The sequence below is a fragment of the Mobula hypostoma genome, chromosome X1 (genome assembly GCF_963921235.1).
Source record: "Mobula hypostoma chromosome X1, sMobHyp1.1, whole genome shotgun sequence".
Classification (NCBI taxonomy): Eukaryota; Metazoa; Chordata; class Chondrichthyes; order Myliobatiformes; family Myliobatidae; genus Mobula; species Mobula hypostoma.
The window spans coordinates 69,261,420-69,287,878 of record NC_086128.1 but is presented as its reverse complement, the minus strand read 5'-3'; the positions used below and the strand labels follow the sequence as shown (position 1 = coordinate 69,287,878).

At 52.7% G+C, this 26,459-nt stretch overlaps 1 protein-coding gene across 3 annotated transcripts in view; it reads left to right on the top strand.

The window, feature by feature from the left end:
• LOC134340119 (zinc finger protein Aiolos-like) overlaps positions 1-26,459 on the top strand; it is a 289,201-nt gene that overhangs the window by 193,858 nt on the left and 68,884 nt on the right. For 2 of the 3 annotated variants that reach the window (XM_063036990.1, XM_063036988.1), the window contains exon 6: positions 23,411-23,527. The exons of the other annotated variant lie outside the window; for it this stretch is intronic. In XM_063036990.1, coding sequence (XP_062893060.1) covers positions 23,411-23,527 — 117 coding nt within the window. The remainder of the gene's footprint in view (positions 1-23,410; positions 23,528-26,459) is intronic. 3 annotated transcript variants of the gene reach the window in all.

Genomic DNA, 26,459 nt, shown 5'->3' with positions numbered 1-26,459 from the left:
AATCTCTTACTATCTCTTCTTTCAGTTAGTCCTAACGAAGGGTCTCGGCCCGAAACGTCAGGACTTGTACCTCTTCCTAGAGATGCTGTCTGGCCTGCTGCGTTCACCAGCAACTTTGATGTGTGCCGTGAGCTGTTTGCTATCTACCTGTGCTGGCGCACCATGTGCGCATTTTTAATGATGTTTCCCTCACTTATTTCAGGCGATACTTCGCTTTAAGCGCTGCGCGTGATGGGTGTCGTGTGGGTGTGCCTTGGCCCGGAGGAGTGGGCATAGTTTTTTTTCCTCTATGTACGTATAGTCGGATGTCAATAAACTTGAAATTGGACCTGAGCTCAGGGAGGCCCCGGAGTAGGGTTGGATTCTTTCTTTCAAGGGGTTGACTGCATTGGTATTGGAAGGGGGAGGGGGGGGGCGGCCAGGGACGGAGGCGGGGGCTTCGGAAACGTCGAGGCTGCGGGGTGCAGGAGCATGGCTGGGAGATGAGGCTTGCTGGAACCCGGAGGAGGGGTGAGTGTGTTGGAGGCCGAGAGGGTTAGGGAGACATTTTGTTGGGCGGAGAAGAGAGGCCGTGGAGGAAAGACGAAGGTTGTTGGAGGCGTGTAGAGAGCTGAGGTACTGGAGGCACTGAAGGTGCCTGAAGCAGGCCGGAAAATGAGTCTGGGCTGTGGGTGTGTTCGTTGGGGTGGACCCCTCCTGTTAAAACCTGCCCCCCCCTTCTTCTACTGCCCACTCTGGCCTTTTACCTCTTCTCACCTGCCTGTCACCTCCCCCTGGGTCCTCTCCCTCCTGTGGGTCCACTCTCCTCTCCAGTCAGATTCCTTCCTCTCCAGCCCTTGACCTTTCCCACCCATCACCTTCTAGATATCTTCCTTCCCCTCCCATCTTCTGGTATTAAAACCACCACCCCCCCCCCCACCAGAACTTCCTTCCCCGTCCTGCTGAAGGGTCTCAGCCCGAAACGTCAGCTGTTTATTCCTCTCCATAGACGCTGCCTGACCTGCTGAGTTCCTCCAGCATTTTGAGTGAGTGTGCGTGTGTGTTGCTCTGGATTTCCAGCATCTGCAGAATCTCTTGTGTTTACGGGAAGCCGGGGGGTGTTGGGGGAAGGTGAAAGCTTGTAGGAGGTGGAACAGTAACAGAACGCAGGTTAAAGTGTCACAGCTCCAGGGAGAGCGCAGTGCAGGCAGACATTACGGTGCCGGGTCATGACGAGGTCAAGAGCCCAGCTTATCATACCGGGGAACCATTCGATAGCCTTATTACAGCGGGGTCGAAGCTGTCCCTGAGCCTGGTGTCCTGACAGAAAACAAAGAGTAGCAATCAACGGGTCCCTTTCGGAATGGCAGGCGGTGACTAGTGGGGTACCGCAGGGTTCAGTGCTGGGACCGCAGCTGTTTACAATATACATTAATGATTTAGATGAAGGGATTAAGAGTAACATTAGTAAATTTGCCGATGACACAAAGCTGGGTGGCAGTGTGAAATGTGAGGAGGATGTTATGAGAATGCAGGGTGACTTTGACAGGCTGGGTGAGTGGGCAGATGCATGGCAGATGCAGTTTAATGTGGATAAATGTGAGGTTATCCACTTTGGTGGTAAGAACAGGAAGGCAGATTACTATCTAAATGGAGTCAAGTTAGGAAAAGGGGAAGTACAGCGAGATCTAGGTGTTCTTGTACATCAGTCACTGAAAGTAAGCAACACACATCAAAGTTGCTGGTGAACGCAGCAGGCCAAGCAGCATCTCGAGGAAGAGGTACAGTCGACGTTTCAGGCCGAGACCCTTCGTCAGGACTAACTGAAGGAAGAGTGAGTAAGGGATTTGAAAGCTGGAGGGGGAGGGGGAGATGCAAAATGATAGGAGAAGACAGGAGGGGGAGGGATGGAGCCAAGAGCTGGACAGGTGATTGGCAAAAGGGATACGAGAGGATCATGGGACAGGAGGTCCGGGAAGAAAGACGGGGGGGGTGACCCAGAGGATGGGCAAGAGGTATATTCAGAGGGACAGAGGGAGAAAAAGGAGAGTGAAAGAAAGAATGTGTGCATAAAAATGAGTAACAGCTGGGGTACGAGGGGGAGGTGGGGCCTAGCGGAAGTTAGAGAAGTCAATGTTCATGCCATCAGGTTGGAGGCTACCCAGACGGAATATAAGGTGTTGTTCCTCCAACCTGAGTGTGGCTTCATCTTTACAGTAGAGGAGGCCGTGGATAGACATGTCAGAATGGGAATGGGATGTGGAATTAAAATGTGTGGCCACTGGGAGATCCTGCTTTCTCTGGCGGACAGAGCGTAGATGTTCAGCAAAGCGGTCTCCCAGTCTGCGTCGGGTCTCACCAATATATAAAAGGCCACAGCGGGAGCACCGGACGCAGTATATCACCCCAGTCGACTCACAGGTGAAGTGGTGCCTCACCTGGAAGGACTGTTTGGGGCCCTGAATGGTGGTAAGGGAGGAAGTGTAAGGGCATGTGTAGCACTTGTTCTGCTTACACGGATAAGTGCCAGGAGGGAGATCAGTGGGGAGGGATGGGGGGGACGAATGGACAAGGGAGTTGTGTAGGGAGCGATCCCTGCGGAATGCAGAGAGAGCGGGGGAGGGAAAGATGTGCTTAGTGGTGGGATCCCGTTGGAGGTGGCGGAAGTTACGGAGAATAATATGTTGGACCCGGAGGCTGGTGGGGTGGTAGGTGAGGACCAGGGGAACCCTATTCCTAGTGGGGTGGTGGGAGGATGGAGTGAGAGCAGATGTACGTGAAATGGGGGAGATGCCTTTAAGAGCAGAGTTGATAGTGGAGGAAGGGAAGCCCCTTTCTTTAAAAAATGAAGACATCTCCCTCGTCCTGGAATGAAAAGCCTCATCCTGAGAGCAGATGCGGCAGAGACGGAGGAATTGCGAGAAGGGGATGGCGTTTTTGCAAGAGACAGGGTGAGAAGAGGAATAGTCCAGATAGCTGTGAGAGTCAGTAGGCTTATAGTAGACATCAGTGGATAAGCTGTCTCCAGAGACAGAGACAGAAAGATCTAGAAAGGGGAGGGAGGTGTCGGAAATGGACCAGGTAAACTTGAGGGCAGGGTGAAAGTTGGAGGCAAAGTTAATAAAGTCAACGAGTTCTGCATGCGTGCAGGAAGCAGCGCCAATGCAGTCGTCGATGTAGCGAAGGAAAAGTGGGGGACAGATACCAGAATAAGCACGGAACATAGATTGTTCCACAAACCCAACAAAAAGGCAGGCATAGCTAGGACCCTTACTCACTCTTCCTTCAGTTAGTCCTGACGAAGGGTCTCGGCCTGAAACGTCGACTGCACCTCTTCCTCGAGATGCTGCTTGGCCTGCTGCGTTCACCAGCAACTTTGATGTGTGTTGCTTGAATTTCCAGCATCTGCAGAATTCCTGTTGTTTGCACTGAAAGTAAGCATGCAGGTACAGCAGGCAGTGAAGAAAGCTAATGGCATGCTGGCCTTCATAACAAGGGGAATTGAGTATAAGAGCAAAGAGGTCCTTCTGCAGCTGTACAGGGCCCTGGTGAGCCCACACCTGGAGTATTGTGTGCAGTTTTGGTCCCTAAATTTGAGGAAGGACATTCTTGCTATTGAAGGAGTGCAGCGTAGGTTCACAAGGTTAATTCCCGGGATGGCGGGACTGTCATATGTCGAAAGATTGGAGTGACTGAGCTTGTATACACTGGAATTTAGAAGGCTGAGAGGGGATCTTATTGAAACATAAGATTATTAAGAGATTGGACACGCTGGAGGCAGGAAGCATGTTCCCGCTGATGGGTGAGTCCAGAACCAGAGGCCACAGTTTAAGAATGAGGGGTAGGCCATTTAGAACGGAGTTGAGGAAAAATTTTTTCACCCAGAGAGTGGTGGATATATGGAATGCTCTGCCCCAGAAGGCAGTGGAGGCCAAGTCTCTGGATGCTTTCAAGAAAGAGATGGATAGAGCTCTTAAAGATAGCGGAATCAAAGGTTATGGGGATAAGGCAGGAACTGGATACTGATTGTGGATGATCAGCCATGATCACAGTGAATGGTGGTGCTGACTCGAAGGGCCGAATGGCCTACTCCTGTACTTATTGTCTGTTCTCTATTGACGTGCTTTCAGGTTTTCGTGTCTACTGCCCGGTGGGAGGCAGCGAGACGAGAGAGTGTCCGGGTTGGGTGGGGTCTGGCTGCTTTACTGAGGCCCTGTGAAGTGCAGACAGGGTCCACGTCCTCTGTCCTGCCAAAGAGTCTCGGCCCGAAACGTCGACTGTTTACTCTCTTCCACAGATGCTGCCTGGCCTGCTGAGTTCCTGCAGCACATTGTGTGTGTGTGTGTTGCTCTCGCACAGAGCAGACACAGTGCGAGGGCATCCAGACAGAGGGCCGAAGGAAGCGGGCCAGATTCCTTCAGCCTTCTGAGGAATGAGGTGGCCCGGGTGAGCTTCCTCGGAGCTGATGGTCGGACCAGAGCACGCTGTTTGTGGTGCTGAGAGAGGCAGGCCGTGGGGGGTGCGAGGTCTCCGGATCTGCATTGCTGCAAGTGACAGGGAGGCTTTCGAAGTCAGAGGGTGAGGTGCTCCTCGCCGAATTCCCAGCAGTACAGTCCACCGAGATTTGTGGTCCTCGGACACTGAGTACGTGAGGTGGGATGTTATGTTGACGTTGGTGAGGCCTAATTTGGGGTATTGTGTGCAGTTTTGGTCACCTACCTTCAGGAAAGATGTAAATAAGGTTGAAAGAGTGCAGAGAAAGTTTACAAGGATGGTGAAGGGCCTGGGGGACCTGGGTTATCAGGAAAAGATTGAATAGGTTCGGACTTTATTCCCTGGAGTGTAGAAGATCAAGGGGGAAATTTGATAGAGGTGTTCAACATTCTGAGGGGTATAGACGGGGTAAATGCAAGCAGGCTTTTGCCACAGAGGTTGGTTGGGAGTACAACTTGAAGGCATGGGTTGAGGGTGAGAGGTGAAAGGTTTAAGGGGAACGTGAAGGGAAACTTCTCCACTCGGAGGGGTGGTGAGAGTGGAGAGCGAGCTGCCGGCGCAAGTGGTGTGTGCGAGCTGGATTTCAACGTTTAAGAGAAGTTTGGAATAGGTACGTGGATGGGAGGGGCGTGGTCGATGGGAGTGGGCTGTTCAGATGGTTTCAGCACGGTCCAGACGGGCCGAAGGGGCTGTGACTCTACGGCACTTTGTAGGAGCGGCGTTGCCCTGTCCCTGTTAAGCCCCCCCCCCCCCACGACCGCCCGCCGCCCAGCCCAGCCCTTTCTGCGCGCAGGCACAGATGGCTGGTATCTGGGGGGTGTGGGGGTGGAGGTGAAGTTTGTGTGTGCTCTCACGTACGAGGGGAGACGTGGTGAGAAAGCCTGGCGCTGAACGTGATCGAGAGGGTGCGAGAGCTTCCAGGGTCTCTCGGTCTGCAGACAGCAGTCACGTTTCAGACCCCGCACCTTTGATTTCAAAGTCCTGCAAGCACTGAGAACATCAAAGAGGGGGAGAGTACAAGAGGTTGTGGTCACATCAGTTATATTCTGTAACCGGTGAAGTGTCATAACCCTCTGAAATTCCGCCTCACACAGCAGCAAGTATGTTCTCATTTCAGGAGAGGTTGTTATTACAGGGGAGGGGTGTCTTGAAATGTGAAAACCGTCGGTTAGAGTATTTACTACGTGTAGCTTCAGGAGCCAGCTTTCCTGCACCTTGCTTCTCACACCCAAGTCAGCGGCTGAGAGCCCTGTGGGGGGTGCCTCCCAGTCGTTCACCTCCCCCTTCCCACCGTCATTAGGGCGCTCGCCGGGTGGGTGATGCAGAAGTCGGGTCTGCTCGCCCGGAAGCAACGTCCCCTCGCGTCGTTTTAAAAGAAGTTTCGCGGCCACACGCAACCCCGGCCGTCATTCCGAGCGGGGGATTTATTTGTTGTCGTTTTTTTTTACGCGGCCCTGAGAAGTAAATGCGCGGCGCCCCCTAAATCCCAGCCGAGGCCGCGTGCGCGGGAGCGTTTCGGGGCCCGCGCAGCTCGGGCGGGGGGGGGAACAGTGGTCGAAAGCCAGGTTGACCACGGCTGAAGTGAGGCTGGCATCACCCTCACCCTCACCCTCACCTGACCATCACCCCCTCCCCCCCAGGCCTGGCCCCGGACACATAACTCAGTACGTGTGCCCACCACCTAGCGCTCCAGCGCCACCTCATGGCACCCGGCAGCATGCCGTCGTGCTGATAGTTACCGAGTACTCGATATCAGAACTGACCTGATAGGACCTCACCCCGAGGACCACAGCAGTGTCGAACCAGACCCAGCATACTCCTTTCCAGCTCAAGCAAAGCCCACCCCCACCCCACCACTGAGCACACCAACAAGGGTCACTGCTAGACAGCACTATCCAGGCCGTGCTCTCTCCTCGCTACCACCATTGGGCCTCAGGACCCCCACCACCAGGTTCAGGAACAGTTATTACCCCTCAACCATCAGGAAGGAGGTACAGGAGCCTCAGGACTCACAGCACCAGGTTCAGGAACGGTTATTACCCCCTCAACCATCAGGAAGGAGGTACAGGAGCCTCAGGTCCCACACCACCAGGTTTCAGGAACAGTTATTACCTCTCAACCATCAGGAAGAAGGTACAGGAGCCTCAGGTCCCACACCACCAGGTTCAGGAACTGTTATCACCCCTCAACCATCAGGAAGGAGGTACAGGAGCCTCAGGACCCCCACCATCAGGTTCAGGAACAGTTATTACCCCTCAACCATCAGGAAGGAGGTACAGGAGCCTCAGGTCCCACACCACCAGATTCAGGAACAGTTATTACCTCTCAACCATCAGGAAGGAGGTACAGGAGCCTCAGGACCCACACCACTAGGTTTCAGGAACAGTTATTACCTCTCAACCATCAGGAAGAAGGTACAGGAGCCTCAGGTCCCACACCACCAGGTTCAGGAACAGTTATTATCCCCTCAACCATCAGACTCCTGAACTATTGCGGATAACTTCACTCACCTCAACACCGAACTGATTCCACAACCTACAGACTCACTCTCAAGGACTGTACAATTCACATTCTTGATATCATTTTGTTGCTGTGTTTGCACAGTCTGTCTTCTTGTGTACATTGCCTGTTTGCCGGTCTTTGTGTGTCATTTTTCATTGCATTCTCTGTTCTACTGTGAATACCTGCAAGAAAATGAATCTCAGTGTCGTATATGGTACTTTGAACTTTGAGGCTTTGGAGAGGGTGCAGGAGAGGTTCGCCAGGATGTTGCCTGGATTAGCGGGCGTGTGCTACACCGAGAGGCTGGGCAGATTTGGGTTGTTTTCTCTGGGGCGGTGGAGGCTGTGAGAGGAGACAGAGAGTGTCCTTTTCCAAGGGTTGAGCTGCCTCATGCCAGAGGGCATGCGTTTAAGGTGAGAGGGGTTAATTTCAAGGGGGGTCAAGAATTTTACACAGAGTGTCTGGAATGAGCTGTCTGGGGGTGTGGTAGATGGATTTTCTGCTGCAGTGTGGGGCAAGAGTAAGTGGTGGCTGTACAGACCCTTTGGCCCACGCTGTTATGCTAACTTTTTAATCTATCCCTTCCCTCCTGCATAACCCTCCGTTTTTCTATCATCCATGTGCCTGTCAAAGAGTCTTTAAAATGTCCCTAACGTATCAGCCCCTACCACCACCCCTGGCAGGGCGTTCCACACACCCACCACTCTCTGTGTAGAAAACTGACTTCTGATACCCCTCCCATCCCACACTTCCCTCCAATCACCTTAAAATTATGCCCCCTCATATTGGCCATTTCTGCCCTCGGAAGACGCCTGTGGCTGTCCACTCTATCTGTGCCTCTTATCGTCTTGCACACCTTTATCAAGACACCTCTCATCTTCCTTTGCTTCGAAGAGTGAAAAAAAACATAGCTCATTCAACCTTTCCTTACGAGACATGTTCTCTAATCCAGGCAGCATCCTGGTGAATCTCCCTCTGCACCCTCTCTAATCCAGGCAGCATCCTGGTGAATCTCCTCTGCACCCTCTCTAATCCTGGCAGCATCCTGGTGAATCTCCTCTGCACCCTCTCTAATCCAGGCAGCATCCTGGTGAATCTCCTCTGCACCCTCTCTAATCCAGGCAGCATCCTGGTGAATCTCCCTCTGCAGCCTCTCTAATCCTGGTGAATCTCCTCTGCACCCTCTCTAATCCAGGCAGCATCCTGGTGAATCTCCTCTGCACCCTCTCTAATCCAGGCAGCATCCTGGTGAATCTCCTCTGCACCCTCTCTAATCCAGGCAGCATCCTGGTGAATCTCCCTCTGCAGCCTCTCTAATCCTGGTGAATCTCCTCTGCACCCTCTCTAATCCAGGCAGCATCCTGTTGAATCTCCTCTGCACCCTCTCTAATCCAGGCAGCATCCTGGTGAATCTCCTCTGCACCCTCGCTAATCCAGGCAGCATCCTGGTGAATCTCCTCTGCACCCTCTCTAATCCAGGCAGCATCCTGGTGAATCTCCTCTGCACCCTCTCTAATCCAGGCAGCGTCCTGGTGAATCTCCTCTGCACCCTCTCTAATCCAGGCGGCATCCTGGTGAATCTCCTCTGCATCCTCTCTAATCCAGGCAGCATCCTGGTGAATCTCCTCTCCACCCTCTGTAATCGAGGCAGCATCCTGGTAAATCTCCTCTGCATCCACTCTGAAGCTTCCAGATCCTCCTTCGCTCCAAAGAGGAAAGCCGTCGGCTTCCTTCGCAGCTCATCAAGTGTCGGGGGAACCGGCATTGCCTCCTGCCTGACCTGTCGAGCGCTGCCCTCCAGCGCTTTGTGAGTGTTGCCCTGGGCTTCCAGCGTCTGCGGAGCCTCTTCTCAGGCTGGCACAAAACGCCGGAGGAATTTCCGCCACAATTTAAACGCCGGCCGAGACAGGCTCTGAGGGCGGGGGACCGGGGGCGAGGGTCGGGCCGATTTTGTTTGCTCTCCCACGACACTGCCCCGGCTGCTGTGCTTGGTGTCTAGCGCTCTGCCCCGCCGACATGATGAACCGAGGTCAAGGCTCGGGCCTGCTCTGGGCTGCTCGGGGGATTTGGGTCTGAGGACTCCGTTTGGTTCGGAATGCTGCTGCTTACCTGATTTGTGTTTTTGTTTTCCTCTCCCTCTGCGCGTTGGGGGTTGTTTGTTTTAATTGGGTTCTTTCGGGTTCCTTCCTTTGTGGCTGTCCGTGAGCCTGCAAGTCTCAAGGTTGTACACACATTCTTTCATGATAAATGTACTTTGAATATTTGAGCAACTCCTGAAATCTCCATTTTAGTGCCCAGAAAGATGAGATGAGCAGCATCTCTTCACCGCCTCTTCCACTTCCCACTTCATCCTGACTGGAAACTAGATCAGAACTCTCTGGTCGATATCTCTTAAGAGTCTGTCCCGGACCCAACATACCGCTGCAGTTACAAAGCAGGCGCGACAGCGACTATGTTTCACGAGGAGTTTGAGGAGACGTGGTGTGTCACCGAAGACGCTCACAGATTTTCTACGGGCGTACTCTGCAGACCATCCTAACTGGCTGCACCACCGTCTGGTGTGTGGTGAGGGGTGGGGAGGGGACCACTGCACAGGGTCAAAGTAAACTGCAGAGAATTGTAAGCTTAGTCGGTTCCAGCATGGGCACGAGCCTCCGTAGTATCCAGGACATCTTCAAGGAGCAGTGCTTCAAAAAGGTGGTGTCCATCATTAAGGACCCCCATCACCCAGGACGTGCCCTCTTCTCATTGCTACCGTCAGGGAGGAGGTACAGGAGCCTGAAGACACACACTCAACGATTCAGGAACAGCTCCTTCCCCTCTGCCATCAGGGAGGAGGTACAGGAGCCTGAAGACACACACTCAACGATTCAGGAACAGCTCCTTCCCCTCTGCCATCAGGGAGGAGGTACAGGAGCCTGAAGACACACACTCAACGATTCAGGAACAGCTCCTTCCCCTCTGCCATCAGGGAGGAGGTACAGGAGCCTGAAGACACACACTCAACGATTCAGGAACAGCTCCTTCCCCTCTGCCATCAGGGAGGAGGTACAGGAGCCTGAAGACACACACTCAACGATTCAGGAACAGCTTCTTCCCCTCTGCCATCAGGGAGGAGGTACAGGAGCCTGAAGACACACACTCAACGATTCAGGAACAGCTTCTTCCCCTCTGCCACCAGATTTTTAAATGAACATTGAATCCATAAACACTGTCTCAATACCTTGTTATTTCTATTTTGTTCACTTATTATATAAAACACACACATACATCTGATTCGGCTGGGGTGATATACTGCGTCCGGTGCTCCCGATGCGGCCTTCTATATATTGGCGAGACCCGACGCAGACTGGGAGATCATTTCGCTGAACACCTACACTCTGTCCGCCAGAGAAAGCAGGATCTCCCAGTGGCCACACACTTTAATTCCACATCCCATTCCTATTCTGACATGTCAATCCACGGCCTCCTCTACTGTAAAGATGAAGCCACACTCAGGTTGGAGGAACAATACCTTATATTCCCTCTGGGTAGCCTCCAACCTGATGGCATGAACATCGACTTCTCTAACTTCCGCTAATGCCCCACCTCCCCCTCGTACCCCATCTGTTATTTATTTATATACACACATTCTTTCTCTCTCTCTCCTTTTTCTCCCTCTGTCCCTCTCACTATACCCCTTGCCCATCCTCTGGTTCCCCCCCCCACCCCCTTTTCTTTCTCCCTGGGCCTCCTGTCCCATGATCCTCTCATATCCCCTTTTGCCAATCACCTGTCCAGCTCTCGGCTCCATCCCTCCCCCTCCTGTCTTCTCCTATCATTTTGTATCTCCCCCTCCCCCTCCCACTTTCAAATCTCTTACTCACTCTTCCTTCAGTTAGTCCTGACGAAGGGTCTCGGCCTGAAACGTCAACTGCACCTCTTCCTCGAGATGCTGCCTGGCCTGCTGCGTTCACCAGCAACTTTGATGTGTGTGCTGCTTGAAATTCCAGCGTCTGCAGATTTCCTGGTGTTTACACACATGCAGTAATTGACAGCGTTCTTCTATTATTATACACTGCATTGTCCCACTGCCTGGAAGACAACAAATTTCATGACACATGCCGGTGACATTACACCTGATTCTGATTGTGCTTCATTACTGCAATTATCTACCCATGGACGTACCTTCACCAAAAACTCCTCAGGGAAGCAAGAAGGGACTTTATTGCCGCTTTAAGGAAGGTTTAGGATGGGGGATAAGCATTGGCCTGTCAACGGCTCCCAGACCCGGCGGACGAAGCTGGAAAAGGCAGCTGGCTGGCATTCTGACTTCCTGGTAAATTAACGACAACGTGACGTTGGCGTAGCGCGCATGTAACCCTTGAGTTCCTCCAGCACTTTGTGTGTTCCGCTCTGGATCTTGTGTTTATGCTGCTGGCGTGTCCCCTGCGGGAGGAAGAATGGAAATCCTGGACGAAGTCAACCACTCAAACATCGAAGTTCAAAGTAAATTTATCATCAACGTCACCATATACAATCCTGAGATTCATTTTCTCGTGGGCATACTCAATAACTCCAATAACCGTAATAGAATCTGTGAAAGGCGGCACCCAACAGGGCCAATAAACAGCCAGTGTGCAGGTACAAATCGAAAAGAAATAATAAATAAGCATAAATATCGAGAACATGAGATGAAGAGTCCTTGAGTACTCCTATACCTCCTTCCTGATGGTTGAGGGGTAATAACTGTTCCTGAACCTGGTGGTGTGGGTCCTGAGGCTCCTGTACCTCCTTCCTGATGGTTGAGGGGTAATAACTACTCCTGAACCTGGTGGTGTGGGTCCTGAGGCTCCTGTACCTCCTTCCTGATGGTTGAGGGGTAATAACTGTTCCTGAACCTGGTGGTGTGGGTCCTGAGGCTCCTGTACCTCCTTCCTCATGGTTGAGGGGTAATAACTGTTCCTGAACCTGGTGGTGTGGGTCCTGAGGCTCCTGTACCTCCTTCCTGATGGTTGAGGGGTAATAACTGTTCCTGAACCTGGTGGTGTGGGTCCTGAGGCTCCTGTACCTCCTTCCTGATGGTTGAGGGGTAATAACTGTTCCTAAACCTGGTGGTGTGGGTCCTGAGTCTCCTGTACCTCCTTCCTGATGGTTGAGGGGCAATAATTGTTCCTGAACCTGGTGGTGTGGGTCCTGAGGCTCCTGTACCTCCTTCTAGCAAGAAGGGAACATGTCCTGGGAGGTGTGGTCACTGATGATGGACGCTGCTTTCCTGAGAGAGCGCTCTGTGTAGATGTGCTTAGTAGTGGGGAAGGCTTTCCCCATGATGGACTGGAGCATATCCACTACTTTTTCTAGAATTTTCCATTCAAGGGCATTGGTGTGTCCATACCAGGCTGTGATGCAGCCAGTCAATACTCTCCACTACACATCTATAGAAGTTTGTCAGAGTTTTAGATGTCATGCCAAATCTTCGCAAACTTCTCGGGAAGTAGAGGTGCTACTGTGCTTTCATCATCAGAATTGCCTTTACATGCTGGGCTAGCAGAGGCCCTCTGAGATGATAGCAAGGAATTTAAAGTTACTCACCCTCTCCACCTCTGATGAGAATGGGCTGAATGAAGTCTGACTTCCTCCTCCTCGTCCTCGGTCTTGCTGACATCGAGTTGTGGCACCACTCAGCCAGATTTTCAGTCTCGCTCCTATCTGCTGATTCGGCCGATGACAGTGCTGTCGTCAGCAAACTTGAGTATGGTGTTGGAGCTGTGCTTAGCCACACAGTCATAAGTGTAAAGCCAGTAGAGCTGGTGGCGGGGGGGTTGGCGGTGAGCACACAGCCCTGTTGTGCTCCTGTACTGATGGAGTTTGTTCAGGAGCTGTTGTTGTCAAACCGAACTGACCGGGGACCGCAAGCGGGGAAATCGAGGGTCCGATTGCACGGGGAGGCGTTGAAGCCCAGGTCTTGAAGCTGATTGATGAGTTTTGAGGGGATGGTGGTGCTGGATGCCGAGCTGTGGTCAGCCAACAGCATCCTGGTGTGTGTATCTTCGCTGTCCGGATGTTCCGGGGTTAAGTGAAGAGATAGTGAAATGGCGTCTGCTGTTGACCTATTGTGACGGGAGGCAAATTGGACTGGATCCAGATCACTTCTCAGGCAGGAGTCGATACGTTTCATCACCAGCCTCTCAAAGCTCGTCGTCACAGTGGATGTAAGTGCTGCTGGACGATTGCAGCTGAGGCACATCACCATATTCTTCTTCGACACTGGTATAATTGGAGCCTGCTTGAAGCAGGTTGGTACCTCAGTCTGCCGAACAGAGGTTAAGGATCTCGGTGAACACTCCAGGTCTTTAGTGCTTGGCCAGGTACCCCAACTGGGCCGGATGTTTTCCGTGTGTTCGCTCTCCCGAAGGGTGCTCTCAAGTTGGAGTACTGTGCTCAGTTCAGGTCGCCTCACTCTTGGAAGGACGTGGAAACCGTAGAAAGGGTGCAGAAGAGATTTACAAGGATGTTGCCTGGATTGGGGAGCATGCCTTATGAGAATAGGTTGAGTGAACTCGGCCTTTTCTCCTTGGAGCGACGGAGGATGAGAGGTGACCTGATAGAGGTGTACAAGATGATGAGAGAAATTGATCATGTGGATAGTCAGAGGACTTTCCCCAGGGCTGAAGTGGCTAGCTCGAGAGGGCACAGTTTTAAGGTGCTTGGAAGTAGGTACAGAGGAGATGTCAGGGGTAAGTTTTTTACGCAGAGAGTGGTGAGTGTGTGGAATGGGCTGCCGGTGACGGTGGTGGAGGTGGATACGATAGGGTCTTTTGAGAGACCCCTGGATGGCTACATGGAGCTTAGAAAAATAGAGGGCTGTGGGTAAAGCCCAGGTAGTTCTAAGGTAGGGACATGTTCAGCACAGCTTTGTGGGCTGAAGGGCCTGTGTTGTGCTGTAGGTTCTCTATGTTTTAAGTTGGTCCTACACTCCCCCACTACAGGAAACATCCTCTCCACATCCACTCTATCTGTGCCCTCTGGTCCTAGATTCCCCCACTATAGGAAACATCCTCTCCACATCCACTCTATCTGTGCCCTCTGGTCCTAGACTCCCCCACTATAGGAAACATCCTCTCCACATCCACTCTATCTGTGCCCTCTGGTCCTAGACTCCCCCACTATAGGAAACATCCTCTCCACATCCACTCTATCTGTGCCCTCTGGTCCTAGACTCCCCCACTATAGGAAACATCCTCTCCACATCCACTCTATCTGTGCCCTCTGGTCCTAGACTCCCCCATTATAGGAAACATCCTCTCCACATCCACTCTATCTGTGTCCTCTGGTCCTAGACTCCCCCACTATAGGAAACATCCTCTCCACATCCACTCTATCTGTGTCCTCTGGTCCTAGACTCCCCCACTATAGGAAACATCCTCTCCACATCCACTCTATCTGTGCCCTCTGGTCCTAGACTCCCCCACTATAGGAAACATCCTCTCCACATCCACTCTATCTGTGCCCTCTGGTCCTAGACTCCCCCACTATAGGAAACATCCTCTCCACATCCACTCTATCTGTGCCCTCTGGTCCTAGACTCCCCCACTATAGGAAACATCCTCTCCACATCCACTCTATCTGTGCCCTCTGGTCCTAGATCCCCCATTATAGGAAACATCCTCTCCACATCCACTCTATCTGTGCCCTCTGGTCCTAGACTCCCCCATTATAGGAAACATCCTCTCCACATCCACTCTATCTGTGTCCTCTGGTCCTAGACTCCCCCACTATAGGAAACATCCTCTCCACATCCACTCTATCTGTGTCCTCTGGTCCTAGACTCCCCCACTATAGGAAACATCCTCTCCACATCCACTCTGTCTGTGTCCTCTGGTCCTAGACTCCCCCCACTATAGGAAACATCCTCTCCACATCCACTCTATCTGTGTCCTCTGGTCCTAGACCCCCTCACTATAGGAAACATCCTCTCCACATCCACTCTATCTGTGTCCTCTGGTCCTAGACTCCCCCCACTATAGGAAACATCCTCTCCCCATCCACTCTAACTGTGTCCTCTGGTCCTAGACTCCCCCACTATAGGAAACATCCTCTCCACATCCACTCTGTCTGCGTCCTCTGGTCCTAGACTCCCCCCACTATTGGAAACATCCTCTTCACATCCACTCTATCTGTGTCCTCTGGTCCTAGACTCCCCCACTATAGGAAACATCCTCTCCACATCCACTCTATCTGTGTCCTCTGGTCCTAGACTCTCCCACTATAGGAAACATCCTCTCCACATCCACTCTATCTGTGTCCTCTGGTCCTAGACTCCCCCCACTATAGGAAACATCCTCTCCACGTCCACTCTATCTGTGTCCTCTGGTCCTAGGCTCCCCCACTATAGGAAACATCCTCTCCACATCCACTCTATCTGTGTCCTCTGGTCCTAGACTCCCCCACTATAGGAAACATCCTCTCCACATCCACTCTATCTGTGTCCTCTGGTCTTAGACTCTTCCCAGCAAAGGAAGCATCCTCTCCACATCCACTCTATCGAGGCCTTTCAACATTCGATACGTTTCATCGAGGTCATCCCCCATCTCCCCCTTCTAAATTCCAGTGAGTACAGGCCCGGCCTCAGATGATAAGCCACACACACATACACTATAATGCTTGAGGAACTCAGCAGGCCGGGCAGCATCCGCGGAAGAGAATACAGTGGACGGTATGGCCCGAGACCTTTCGTTTCTCGGTCCCAGAGGTCGACTGTTTACTCTTTTCCATCGATGCTGCCCGGCCTGCTGAGTTCCTCCAGCATTGTGTGTGTGTGTGTGTGTTGCTCAGATTTTCTCTTGCTTTCATTCCCAGAATCATTCTCGTGAACCTTCTTTGAGCCCTCTCCGATATCAGCACATCCTTTCTCTGATAAGGGGCCCAGGATCCCTCACGATACACCACGCCGGTGTCTGACAGGGCCTCGGCATTAGTTCCTTGCTTTTGCATTCCAGCCTACAGCTTGTTATTGGTACCTTTCCTGCAGATGGAGTCCAAGAACAAGTGATGCGTCCATTTTAAAACTCACTCATGCGCGCTGTGTGCAGTTTCCAGTCTCTTGGTTGCGCTGAGCTTTGATCAAGCCGGGCCCTTTCATTCTGATACTGCTGATGTTGAAGTATGGAAAGCGTTTTTTTTGGTCGCAATCAGTCAGCCTTACTGAGTGATTGATTCTAGCCTTATCAGCTTTTGTGAACAGTTAGAAACAAAACCACGGGGCTCCAAGACACCAGAAATGTGCTGCTGGGCAGTGCTTGCTCTGAAGGTGCAGATTTAGTCACAGAGTATGAAGTGATACCAGGATCTGGCCTGAGTGTGTGGGGGGTGGTGCGCGTGTAGAACGCAGCGGCCCCCTCCACACCTCGGGTTTCCTGACAAGACAGATCTCTCAAGATAGTCGAAACTTCGAAAATGCCAAATGTGATTGGAGACTCACATCCCTGTCCTCTGATGATGACAGGTGCTTTTTTTCCTTCTTCAGGCTCGATTTTATTGTCGCCTGCACGTGGCCAAGTGGTTAAGCCATTGGACTAGCGACCTGAAGGTCATGAGTTCGAGCCCCAGCCGGGGGAACGTGTTGTGTCCTTGAGCAAGGCACTTAACCACACATTGCTCTGCGACGACACCGGTGCCAAGCTGTATGGGTCCTAATGCCCTTCCCTTGGACAACATCAGTGTCGTGGAGAGGGGAGACTTACAGCATGGGCAACTGCCGGTCTTCCATACAACCTTGCCCAGGCCTGCGCCCTGGAGAGTGAAGACTTTCCAGGCGCAGATCCATGGTCTCGCAAGACTAATGGATGCCTTTAAGTTAGTAAAATATAATTCAAAATTTATACCATGTATTTATACCACAGCTTACCATCCTAGTGACGAGACCTCGGCCGTGACGGGGTATTCATTAGTCTCCCAGCCTGAGGGAAGGAGCTGTTTCCCTGTCTGTCAGTCCTAGTCCTGACGCCCCTGTACCTCCTTCCTGACGGTGGTGGGTCAGAGAGATTGTGGGATGGGGTGGGGGGAGCGAGTGGTAGGGATCCTCAACAAAGCTTCATGTTTTCTTTTAAATCAGCCCTAGGAATGGACAGACAGTGGGGCATCCGACACCTGCTGAGGTGTGATGTGTGATTCATTTGTACGGCTACTCCTGTGGAACCTGCTCACGTCAGGGTGAAAGTCGTGTTCGTTGTCTGGTGCACAAATAGCTGTCTGCACAGTGCAAGGGAACACTAGCCCCCAGCAGCATATTCCGTTTGTAGGACACACAAGATGCTGGAGAAGTTCAACAGGCTAGGCAGCGTCGATGGACATATATTTCTTTTTAGCATATTTTGTTCATTATGAGCCGTGTCGTGTGACATCATCATTATGTGCTGTGTTGTATTACATCATCATCATGTGCATTACCGTATGACATCATCATGGGCCATGTCGTATGACATCATCACGCGCCATGCCAAAGTTTTTCGACAGAAGTGTTTTGCCGTTGACTTCCTCCTGGGCAGTCTGTCTAAGCAAGACGAGTGACCGCAGCCATTATCAGAGATTGTCTGCCTGGCGTCAGTGCTCACATCCCCCAGGGCTTGTGATCTGCACCGGCTGCTCGTACGACCGTCCACCACCTGCTCCCACGGTTTCATCTGGCCCTGATCGGGGGGCTAAGCAGGTGCTACACCTCGCCCGAGGGTGACCTGCGGAGGGAAGGAGCGACTCGCACCTCCTCTGGTAGAGACCTATCTCCACCCCACCACAAAATAGGCTCTCGAATTCACAAGAGAAGCAGAAGTTAACCATATAAAATACACAGTTCTTGCAGGAAACAAGGGAGGGCAAAAGTGAGCGAAGTCCCTTATAATGCCGGGCGATCGAAGTGGGCACGGTGTTGTAGTGTGGTCGGTGGTGGACGGGGAGGGGAAAAGCTACAACCCCCACCCCCCGGGTGAGACCCGAAGTGGGCACGGTGTTGTGGTGTGGTCGGTGGTGGACAGGGAGGAGGGGAAAAGCTACAACCCCCATCCCCCCTGGGTGAGAACACCTCGGGGGTATCCATTCACGCAGAAGGCACACCGACAGCCCTGCTGCTTTAGGAGTTCGAGGAGATCTGATATGTCGCCAAAGGCTCTGACACGTTTCTGCAGATGTACAGAGGAGAGCGTTCTGTCTCTCCAACACATAAGATCCTGTAGGGGGCCGTAGCCTCATCACGGGCTCCAGGCTCCCCACCGTCCAGGACGTCTTCAAGGGGCGCTGCCTGAAGAAGTTTCTATCTATTATGAAGAGCCCTTACCGTTGGGGACGTGCCCCCGTTCTCATGGCCACCATCAGCAGGGGAGGTACAGGAGCCCGAGGGGCCCGCACTCGATGTTTTAGGAACAGCTCCCTCCCCTCTGCCGTCAGACTTGTGAATGGACAACGGAGCCCCCGAGAGCTTCCTCATCCCAAATCGAGGTTCTGAGTGCAGTACAGGAAATCAGCAGGTAGACAGGGCCGCAAAGGAAGCTTTTGGCGCGTTGGCCTCCGTAAATCGAAGTACTGAGTACAGGAGATGGGATGTTGATGTTGTAGAAGACATTGGTGAGGCCTGATTTGGAGTATTGTGTGCAGTTCTGGTCACCCACCTACAGGAAAGATATAAACAAGATTGAAAGAGTGCAGAGAGTATTTACAAGGATGTTGCCGGATCTGGACAACCTGATGAGGAAAGACTGAACAGGTTAGGACCTGATTCCCTGGAACGCACAACAATGAGGGGAGATTTGATAGAGGTAACAAAATAATGTATAGATAGGGTAAATGGAAGCAGGTTTTTTTCCACTGTGGTTGGGTGGGACTACAACCAGAGGTCATGGGTTAAGGGTGAAAGGAGAAAAGTTTAAGGGAACATGAAGGGAAACCTCTTGTGGTAGTGGGAGTGTGGAGAGGATGTTTCCCATGGTGGGAGAGTCTAGGGCTAGGGGGCACAGCGTCAGGGAAGGGGGACGCCTATTTAAAAAGAGATGAGGAGGAATTTCTTTAATTTAGTGAGTCCGTGGAAGCCTTTGCCACAGGCAGCTGTGGAGGCCAAGTCGTTGAGTACACTCAAAGCAGAGGTTGATCAGTGCTTGATTAGTCAGGGAGTCAAGGGTTACGGGGAGAAGGCAGGAGAATGGGGGTTGAGAGGGATAGTAAATCAGCCATGATGGAATGGGGGGCAGTGTCGATGGGCTGAATGGCCTCATTCTGCTCCTATGTCTTGTGGTCTACCATTGCCCCAGGCCGGCTGTGTGCAAGACTCCTTGCCCATCACATCTGCTTTGAAATTACCCCGTCACCTCTGCTATTAAACACTTCAACCGCCTTGCTTTGTGCTCCTGTGAAATGCTCGTCGGACCCAGGCCTCGGGACGCCATGGGGGAGAGGGTCCTGCATAGTGCAAGCCATTTCGCAGGGAGGCCCACCGTGCCCTTCTGTGACGCCCTAAAGCACTTCTTGTGCGGGCTGCTCCCGCACACATTTCACTTCCTTGCCTTCGTCTGCTGGCCGGACTCGCCTTGGCGGTCCGTGTTACCGTCCGGCAGGGGAGGAGGAGGTCTCTGTATGCAGGGGTACTGGGGAGGAAGATGTTGCATCGGGCAGTCCTGTACAACAGGTTCCTGAGCAGGTTCACTGACCCCGCCCCCCCCCGTCCACCTGTCATAAAGAAAGCAAGGCAGCGGCTAAACTTCATTAGGAGTTTGAAGAGATTTGGTATGTCAACAAAAGCACTCAAAAACTTCTCTGGATGTACCGTGGAGAGCATTCTGACAGTCTGGTGTGGAGGGGCTACTGCACAGGACCGAAAGAAACTGCAGAGGGTTGTAAATCTAGTCGGCTCCATCTTGGGTACTAGCCTACAAAGTACCCAGGACATCTTCAGGGAGCAGTGTCTCAGAAAGACAGTGTCCATTATTAAGGACCTCCAGCACCCAGGGCTCGCCCTTTTCTCACTGTTACCATCAGGGAGGAGGTACAGGAGCCTGAAGACACACACTCAACGATTCAGGAACAGCTTCTTCCCCTCTGCCATCACATTCATTGAACCCTTGGACACTACCTCACTTTTTTTAATATACAGTATTTCTGTTTCTTGCACAATTTTTAATCTATTCAATATGCGTATACTGTAATTTATTTATTATTTTATTAGTTTTTTTTTCTTCTGTATTATTGAACTGCTGCTGCTAAGTTAACAAATTTCACATCACGTGCCAGCGATAATAAACCTGATTCTGATTCTGTCCATTCTGTGGCCGGGAGGGGTCAGTGTACCACACGGACACAGAATGTGAGAGGTTGCAGCCGCTGTTTTGAGTTTCCCAAGAGGCTGCTACTGAGGTCCTCCCGCACTGCTCGTCTACGGACACCGAGTTGGGAAGGGGGCGGTCTCCTGGTGGGCTTGGTGCTGGGCCTGGCCAAGATGACCGTTCCTGGGTCGAGGTGGCAGAAGGTGAGGGGCACTGCCCGGGCTGACTGCCTGCTCCTTTTCCGAGGGATTCGTTCCTGTCCGGCTGTCCTTGGAGAGGGAACACGCGGTCGCAATGGGTACATGGGGTGACTTCCGAGAGCGGTGGGCTCCTCAGGGTATCGACTGTCTAATAGACGGCAGTAACCATATTTTAATCTGAGTGTACCCACTGTCTTGTAAATACTGAATGTCTGTACCTGGTGTATTTGTGATGTTAATAACCTTTTATAGTTTTGTTAAAAAAAAACACGGTCACTCAAAGTTTCACCGCCATCGGTCACTCTAAACCTAACGGTAGCTCAGAGAGTCGCCGCCGTCGGTCACTCTAGACCTAACGGTAACTCGGAGAGTCGCCGCCGTCGGTCACTCTAGACCTAACGGTAGCTCGGAGAGTCGCCGCCGTCGGTCACTCTAGACCTAACGGTAGCTCGGAGAGTCGCCGCCGTCGGTCACTCTAGACCTAACGGTAGCTCGGAGAGTCGCCGCCGTCGGTCACTCTAGACCTAACGGTAGCTCGGAGAGTCGCCGCCGTCGGTCACTCTAGACCTAACGGTAGCTCGGAGAGTCGCCGCCGTCGGTCACTCTAGACCTAACGGTAGCTCGGAGAGTCGCCGCCGTCGGTCACTCTAGACCTAACGGTAGCTCGGAGAGTCGCCGCCGTCGGTCACTCTAGACCTAACGGTAGCTCGGAGAGTCGCCGCCGTCGGTCACTCTAGACCTAACGGTAGCTCGGAGAGTCGCCGCCGTCGGTCACTCTAGACCTAACGGTAGCTCGGAGAGTCGCCGCCGTCGGTCACTCTAGACCTAACGGTAGCTCGGAGAGTCGCCGCCGTCGGTCACTCTAGACCTAACGGTAGCTCGGAGAGTCGCCGCCGTCGGTCACTCTAGACCTAACGGTAGCTCGGAGAGTCGCCGCCGTCGGTCACTCTAGACCTAACGGTAGCTCGGAGAGTCGCCGCCGTCGGTCACTCTAGACCTAACGGTAGCTCGGAGAGTCGCCGCCGTCGGTCACTCTAGACCTAACGGTAGCTCGGAGAGTCGCCGCCGTCGGTCACTCTAGACCTAACGGTAGCTCGGAGAGTCGCCGCCGTCGGTCACTCTAGACCTAACGGTAGCTCGGAGAGTCGCCGCCGTCGGTCACTCTAGACCTAACGGTAGCTCGGAGAGTCGCCGCCGTCGGTCACTCTAGACCTAACGGTAGCTCGGAGAGTCGCCGCCGTCGGTCACTCTAAACCTAACGGTAGCTCGGAGAGTCGCCGCCGTCGGTCACTCTAAACCTAACGGTGACTCGGAGAGTCGCCGCCGTCGGTCACTCTAGACCTAACGGTAACTGGGAGAGTCGCCGCCGTCGGTCACTCTAAACCTAACGGTAACTGGGAGAGTCGCCGCCGTCGGTCACTCTAGACCTAACGGTAACTGGGAGAGTCGCCGCCGTCGGTCACTCTAGACCTAACGGTGACTCGGAGAGTCGCCGCCGTCGGTCACTCTAGACCTAACGGTGACTCGGAGAGTCGCCGCCGTCGGTCACTCTAAACCTAACGGTAACTGGGAGAGTCGCCGCCGTCGGTCACTCTAGACCTAACGGTAACTGGGAGAGTCGCCGCCGTCGGTCACTCTAGACCTAACGGTAACTGGGAGAGTCGCCGCCGTCGGTCACTCTAGACCTAACGGTGACTCGGAGAGTCGCCGCCGTCGGTCACTCTAGACCTAACGGTAACTGGGAGAGTCGCCGCCGTCGGTCACTCTAGACCTAACGGTAACTGGGAGAGTCGCCGCCGTCGGTCACTCTAGACCTAACGGTAACTGGGAGAGTCGCCGCCGTCGGTCACTCTAGACCTAACGGTAACTGGGAGAGTCGCCGCCGTCGGTCACTCTAGACCTAACGGTAACTGGGAGAGTCGCCGCCGTCGGTCACTCTAGACCTAACGGTAACTGGGAGAGTCGCCGCCGTCGGTCACTCTAGACCTAACGGTAACTGGGAGAGTCGCCGCCGTCAGTCACTCTAGACCTAACGGTAACTGGGAGAGTCGCCGCCGTCGGTCACTCTAGACCTAACGGTAACTGGGAGAGTCGCCGCCGTCGGTCACTCTAGACCTAACGGTAACTGGGAGAGTCGCCGCCGTCGGTCACTCTAGACCTAACGGTAACTGGGAGAGTCGCCGCCGTCGGTCACTCTAGACCTAACGGTAACTGGGAGAGTCGCCGCCGTCGGTCACTCTAGACCTAACGGTAACTGGGAGAGTCGCCGCCGTCGGTCACTCTAGACCTAACGGTAACTGGGAGAGTCGCCGCCGTCGGTCACTCTAGACCTAACGGTAACTGGGAGAGTCGCCGCCGTCGGTCACTCTAGACCTAACGGTAACTGGGAGAGTCGCCGCCGTCGGTCACTCTAGACCTAACGGTAACTGGGAGAGTCGCCGCCGTCGGTCACTCTAGACCTAACGGTAGCTGGGAGAGTCGCCGCCGTCGGTCACGCTAGACCTAACGGTAGCTGGGAGAGTCGCCGCCGTCGGTCACGCTAGACCTAACGGTAGCTGGGAGAGTCGCCGCCGTCGGTCACGCTAGACCTAACGGTAACTGGGAGAGTCGCCGCCGTCGGTCACGCTAGACCTAACGGTAACTGGGAGAGTCGCCGCCGTCGGTCACGCTAGACCTAACGGTAACTGGGAGAGTCGCCGCCGTCGGTCACGCTAGACCTAACGGTAACTGGGAGAGTCGCCGCCGTCGGTCACGCTAAACCTAACGGTAGCTCGGAGAGTCGCCGCCGTCGGTCACGCTAAACCTAACGGTAGCTCGGAGAGTCGCCGCCGTCGGTCACGCTAAACCTAACGGTAACTCAGAAAGTCACCAGCGGTCGTCGGTTTCAGCTTTGGGCGAGTTTGATCTGTACTCCTCTGAAACGTCCCCTCTCTGCTCTCTCTCTCCTTGCAGTCGACAAGCCGTACAAGTGCAGCTTCTGTGGACGGAGCTACAAGCAGCGCAGCTCTCTGGAAGAGCACAAGGACCGCTGCCATACCTACCTGCAGGGCATGGGGCTCAGCACTCTGGGTGAGATCAACGTGCTTACACATTGTTTATCGTGTGTTCGTGGTTTTAATTCTGACGTCAGCAGGCAATTATCGAACAGACTGTGCAAAGGAACATGATTGTTTTCAACACTAAACCACTGCGTTGAACAAGTTTGCCTTCAGCAGATCCTGGGGCCATAAGGCATCTGAGCAGAATTAGGTCATTTGGCCCATTGAGCTTCGACTGGCTCTGACATCTGACTAACAGACACAGGAGCGGAATTTGGCCCATCAATTCTGCTCTGTATCTCTATCATGACTGATTTACTATCCCTCTCAACCCCCAATCTCCCACCTTCTCCCCGTATCCTTTGACACCCTGACTAATCAGGAACCTATCAACCTCTTCTTTAAATACACCCAATGACTTGGCCTCCACAGCCGTCTGTGGCAATGAATTCCACAGATTCACCACCCTCTGGTTGAAGAAATTCCTCCACATCTCTTTCTAAAGGGATGTCCCTCTATTCTGAGGCTGTGCCTTCTGGTCCCAGACTCCCCCCACTATAGGAAACGTCCTCTCCACATCCACTCTGCCTGTGTCCTCTGGTCCTAGACTCCCCCACTATAGGAAACATCCTCTCCACATCCACTCTGCCTGTGTCCTCTGGTCCTAGACTCCCCCACTATAGGAAACATCCTCTCCACATCCACTCTATCTGTGCCCTCTGGTCCTAGACTCCCCCGCTATAAGAAACATGCTCTCCACATCCACTCTATCTGTGTCCTCTGGTCCTAGACCCCCCCCCTATAGGAAACATGCTGTCCATATCCACCCTATCTGTGTCATCTGTTCCTAGACTCCCCCACTATAAGAAACATCCTGTGCATATCCACTCTATCTGTTCCTCTGGTCCTAGACTTCCCCCACTAGAAGAAACATCCTCTCCATATCCACTCTATCGAGGCCTTTCCAAAGCTTGGTCAAAGAGACGGGAGAGTTCTAAAGATGTAACTGGGATGGAGAGAAAGGGAACATCCTGAGGGGGATTTGCAGGAGGTGAGAACTGCAGCAGGGAAGGACATGACTATCATTGAGAAAGCATTTAACATCGGGGTGAGCAAGAAACCAGAAGTAGGGGAACTCTGAGAAGGTGGGAGATATCTCCTTCTTTGAGGTTCTTTGGGATGTTCTAACAAAGGTGTTAGCTTATTCCAAATTGTTGCTCCTGCCCCTGGTAAACCACGGGATCCAAAGCCTACGCAGTCTGTCAAACTCTGTAAGGTGATTCTGCTTGCTTCTCGGGCCTGTCGGGTTCCAGACTCCCTGACGTGTTGCTTTACGTCAGAGTGTGCCTATGAGTATGTGTTGTGCGTGCACGCGTAGCACACTGTGCTGCGCCCTACCATGCCGCGTGCTTTTAGAATATCAAAGTTATAACCGAACAACACTCTTCCCTTTAGAGTGCGCGGCCGCACCGTAACTGAAATGCTCCCGCGCACATAGCCTTCGTTGCCACTCAGCTGGAATTGGGTGCGGCTGGAAAAAGTTTGTGAAAGGTGAAAGATTTGCTTTGTTGTACTGTGTTTCATTGTACCCTTCAAAGTACATTTATGATCAAAGTCGGTGTACCTTATACAACCTTGGGATTCGTCTTACGGGCAGCCACAAAACTAAGAAACCCAATAGAGCCGATTAAAAATAACGAAAACCATCAAACACCCAATGTACAGGGACGAGAAAACAAATCATGTAAACAATAAAAGTAAGCAACTAACTAACAACAGCCACGAAGCCGGTCACAGCCGGTCCATGAGCCTGTTAACTGCAGGCCACAGCCTCAGTTCAGCGCAGAAACGAGTAAACCTTGCCAAGCAGCAGGCTGAGTACCCGCCCATCCCTTACCTCCAGCCCCGACACCCTGAGCTTCTCGATCTAACCTGGTGCTGGAATCAGCCAAACTACAGGTTGTTCCTCATTATCGGGCCCGGGGCCCAGCCACCTTGTCGCTTCGAATCGGCTCCGGGTCCATCTGCTGCTGCATTCCTGGCTCTCGGAGGGCCCCGCCACCTCAATTCGGGCCCATACTCGCCAGGCCGCTACGGTCCGCCACCTCCGGGACTTCAGTTCACACCTCAAGAATGCCAGGTCGTACAGGCAGTCCAAAAACTCAACTCCAAAAGAGAAGCTTCAGGCTATTGATTGCAGTGATTGCCGCTGAGAAAATGTGTGATCTTCACTCCAGCGTGTGGTGAAAACTGTCCAGCAGATTATCAGCACCCAATTGCCCACCATTGAGAACATCTACCATAAACGCTGCCTGGGCAGGGTGAAAAGCATTATCAGGGATGCATCTCACCCTAACCATGGACTTTTCACTCTCCTCCCATCCGGTAGGCGCTACAGGAGCCTCCACTCCCACACCAGCAGGCACAGGAAGAGCTTCTTCCCTGAGGCTGTGACCCTGCTGAACCTCACATCACAGCGCTAAGCAGTATTGCACCCATATTGTACTGTCTCAGTACTTTTAAAAGTGTGTGCTGTAGCACTTACTTTTTAATTGCAGTTATTTTGTAAATAACACTATTCTTTGCATTTCTGGTCAGATGCTAACTGCATTTCATTGGCTTTGTATCTGTACTCGGCACAATGACAATAAAGTTGAATCTAGTCTAATCTAAATCTAATTAAATAAGTAGTCGTCGCTGTGGTTCCCCAGAACCATCTTAAAACTTCCGGTTTAAGTTGGCACTATGAACCACACCGACGACTTTCAAACAATTAATAAAAACAAAAGGTACGTGATTCCCCCTCCCCCCCCCCCATTTTCATTCCATCCGCTTGTCCTCATTGACTTCAACCTTTCCATGACACCTCAATCAGAGAGGAGCAATGGATTCAATCTCCGGGCCGCAGAAAATGTGCAGTTGTTCACATTTTCCCCTGCTCTATCAACACTTCGTGAAACAAC